Genomic DNA, 2,550 nt, shown 5'->3' with positions numbered 1-2,550 from the left:
AAAATGTGTTGGTTTTGGATGATACTTGTCTTCCTTGGTTTGGTATTTTGTAACCTTTCAGCTTCAGAAGGTAGGCATATTTCTAGCCATCATCCAACTGCTCTTGTTGTAGGAAAAGTTTTCTGTGATGTTTGTCACTATCACCAGGATTTGTCAAAGGCCAGTCACTACATTTCAGGTTCATCACCATCCTGGTTAACTTTTTTAACTTATTGTTGTTTGGAATGATTAAAAAGTTGTATTTTTCTGGAAAATCACTTACTCTGTCCGTTTCAAATTGTTTCACGTTTTAACTTGACTTGGAGTTTAAGAAAATAAAGAAAATTTCATTCTGAATTTTGTAGTACTAAACTAAAGATATGTAGAATTTATCATAATATCCTTTAATCTTATGGTCTTAAACATGTCATATGTAAAGTTGAAATTTAAAAGTGATGAAAAGGAAAAGAGACATTTTTTTTAAAAAAAAAGACTAAAAAGTAAGTAAGACGAACAAATTGAAATGGAAGGAGTATTTTCTTAAAAAATGTTAGAGGGTTAGAGTCTTATTTTAGTTGGGGAATGGGTTGGTGCTGCTTATATTCAACTTGATTAATCCTCCTCTCATGGGCTAGCTTTTGGAGTTGAGTTAGGTTCAAATACTATATTTTTACATGGTATGATAGTCAGGTTCACACTCCACTTTGGGCCCAGGCATGAAGGAGGTGTTAGAGTCCCACATTGGTTGGAAAATGAATTGTTGGCCTATTTATATGAATTTGGACACTCCTCCCCTCAAGTTAACTTTTGAGATTAAGTTAGACTCGAATGTCATATCTTTATGAAATGAGTTCTTTTTATATGGGAAAAGGGAAAAAAGAGAATTGTGAAGGAAAATGACTTATATTCTGAGAAATATTTCTATCATACCAAACACATTCTATTCTCTCTTCTTTCTTGGGAATCTTTTAAACTTTTGATGCATTTTTCTACTTATAGGAGCTATTGTTGCAGTGGAATGTGCAAACTCAGGCAAAAACTCAAGATTTTACCAAGAAGTGAAAACAAATATGCATGGAGAATTCAGTGTACACCTTCCTTTCAACGTGGACAAACATGTCAAACATGTTATAGGATGTTCAGCCAGGCTAATCAGCAGCAGTGAGCCACAGTGCGCTGAGGCATCGACAACAACAACCTCTTCTTCTTTCCAACTCAAATCGAAGAAAAAGGGAACACCTATTTTTTCTGCTGGATTCTTCACTTTCAAACCTGTAAACCAGCCAAAACTTTGCAACCAAAAACCAAGCATTCATAGTACCAACAACAAAGAACCATATCCTGATCCCATATTAACTCCATCAGTGTCGCGTTTTGTTACTATTAATCAAGGCTATCTTCCACCTCTTCCAGGACTCCCTCCTTTACCGCAGCTCCCTCCTTTACCACAACTCCCTCCTCTGCCACCTCTTGTATTGTTTCCACCGTTTTTTCATGGACCTCCGATGTCTCTTCCACCTTCAACATTTCCACCGTTTTTACATGCACCTCCAATGTCTCCTCCACCTTCAACATTTCCACCGTTTTTTCATGCACCTCCAATTCCTCCACCTTCAACATTTCCACCAAATTTTCATTCACCTATAATGTCTCCTCCTCCTTCAATACCACCTCCAATTACACCACCACCTACATTTGATTTAATTCCATTACCACCACCACCATCGCCACCTTCCCAATTTCTTCTCCCTCCGTTCCCATTCAGTCCTATGCCTGGCTTACCTGGAGTTCCTCCCGCTTCTACTTCATCTTCGAAAAAGAACTCCCCTTAGTCCAAATGCAACTATACAAATACCTAGTAGTTATATGAATAGCTTTACAATAAATTCATTTGCTTGGATTCAAGACATAAGAAGAACAAAAGAGGGAAGATATATTGAAGACTTGGTGATCGAGGCTCACCTACTTATAGTTAATTGTATAATTATTTATAATGTTCCAACACAAGACCATTATATTATAGAACCATTAAGATGTTGGTTTACCAACAAACATCCTGTTATAGATTAAAATTCACTTAGAAACAAGGTGACAAACCAAATGAACGACATTGCATCTTGCTCAAAAGCAAATATTGGCACCTAGTAGAATAGCCGAGAGTTTAACTTATTAATTCGATTAATGTGTTAAGAAAAAAACCTCAAACAGTTGACAACGGATATCCCAAATATAAAGAGAATTAGCAAAACTGCTAAGCCAATAACCCATTACCAATGCTTCATCAGTTCATCGCATCAAACTCATCTAACTTCTCATTACGATATCTTTAGGATAAAATTACAATATATACCATGGACTAACATGAGCATATTCATATGCAATCATTGTGAAACTGCCGTATTCATCTGACCAAACGCCGTTATCAGTAAATACTTGCATTATGTTGTTGATTCGACTTAAAGACCAAAATTTTCAGTTTTTCACAATGATACAAGTGCTGACTTTTATTTCTGAAAACACAATTGAAAAGCCAGCATCCTGTTTAAGTGAACTAATCACAAAATACTGTAT

The 2,550-nt window shown here is 36.0% G+C and overlaps 1 protein-coding gene across 1 annotated transcript; it reads left to right on the top strand.

The window, feature by feature from the left end:
- On the top strand, positions 1-2,085 carry LOC125836820 (leucine-rich repeat extensin-like protein 3). The gene is made up of 2 exons (XM_049515981.1): positions 1-178; positions 979-2,085. The coding sequence occupies exons 1-2, from the start codon at positions 4-6 to the stop codon at positions 1,809-1,811; spliced, it is 1,008 nt and encodes a 335-aa protein (XP_049371938.1). The 5' UTR covers positions 1-3; the 3' UTR covers positions 1,812-2,085.
- Positions 2,086-2,550: the final 465 nt, after the last annotated feature.

The sequence above is a fragment of the Solanum verrucosum genome, unplaced genomic scaffold, assembly GCF_900185275.1.
Source record: "Solanum verrucosum unplaced genomic scaffold, falcon-dt-bn FXZP01000129.1, whole genome shotgun sequence".
Taxonomy (NCBI): domain Eukaryota; kingdom Viridiplantae; phylum Streptophyta; class Magnoliopsida; order Solanales; family Solanaceae; genus Solanum; species Solanum verrucosum.
This window is presented reverse-complemented; position numbering and strand designations above follow the sequence as displayed.

Coding starts and splice junctions, on each gene's coding strand:
- LOC125836820 (XM_049515981.1), top strand. CDS start 4: ATGTGTTGGTTTTGGATGATACTTGTCTTCCTTGGTTTGGTATTTTGT. Junction 179..978: donor GGCCAGTCACTACATTTCAG/GTTCATCACCAT, acceptor TTCTACTTATAG/GAGCTATTGTTGCAGTGGAA.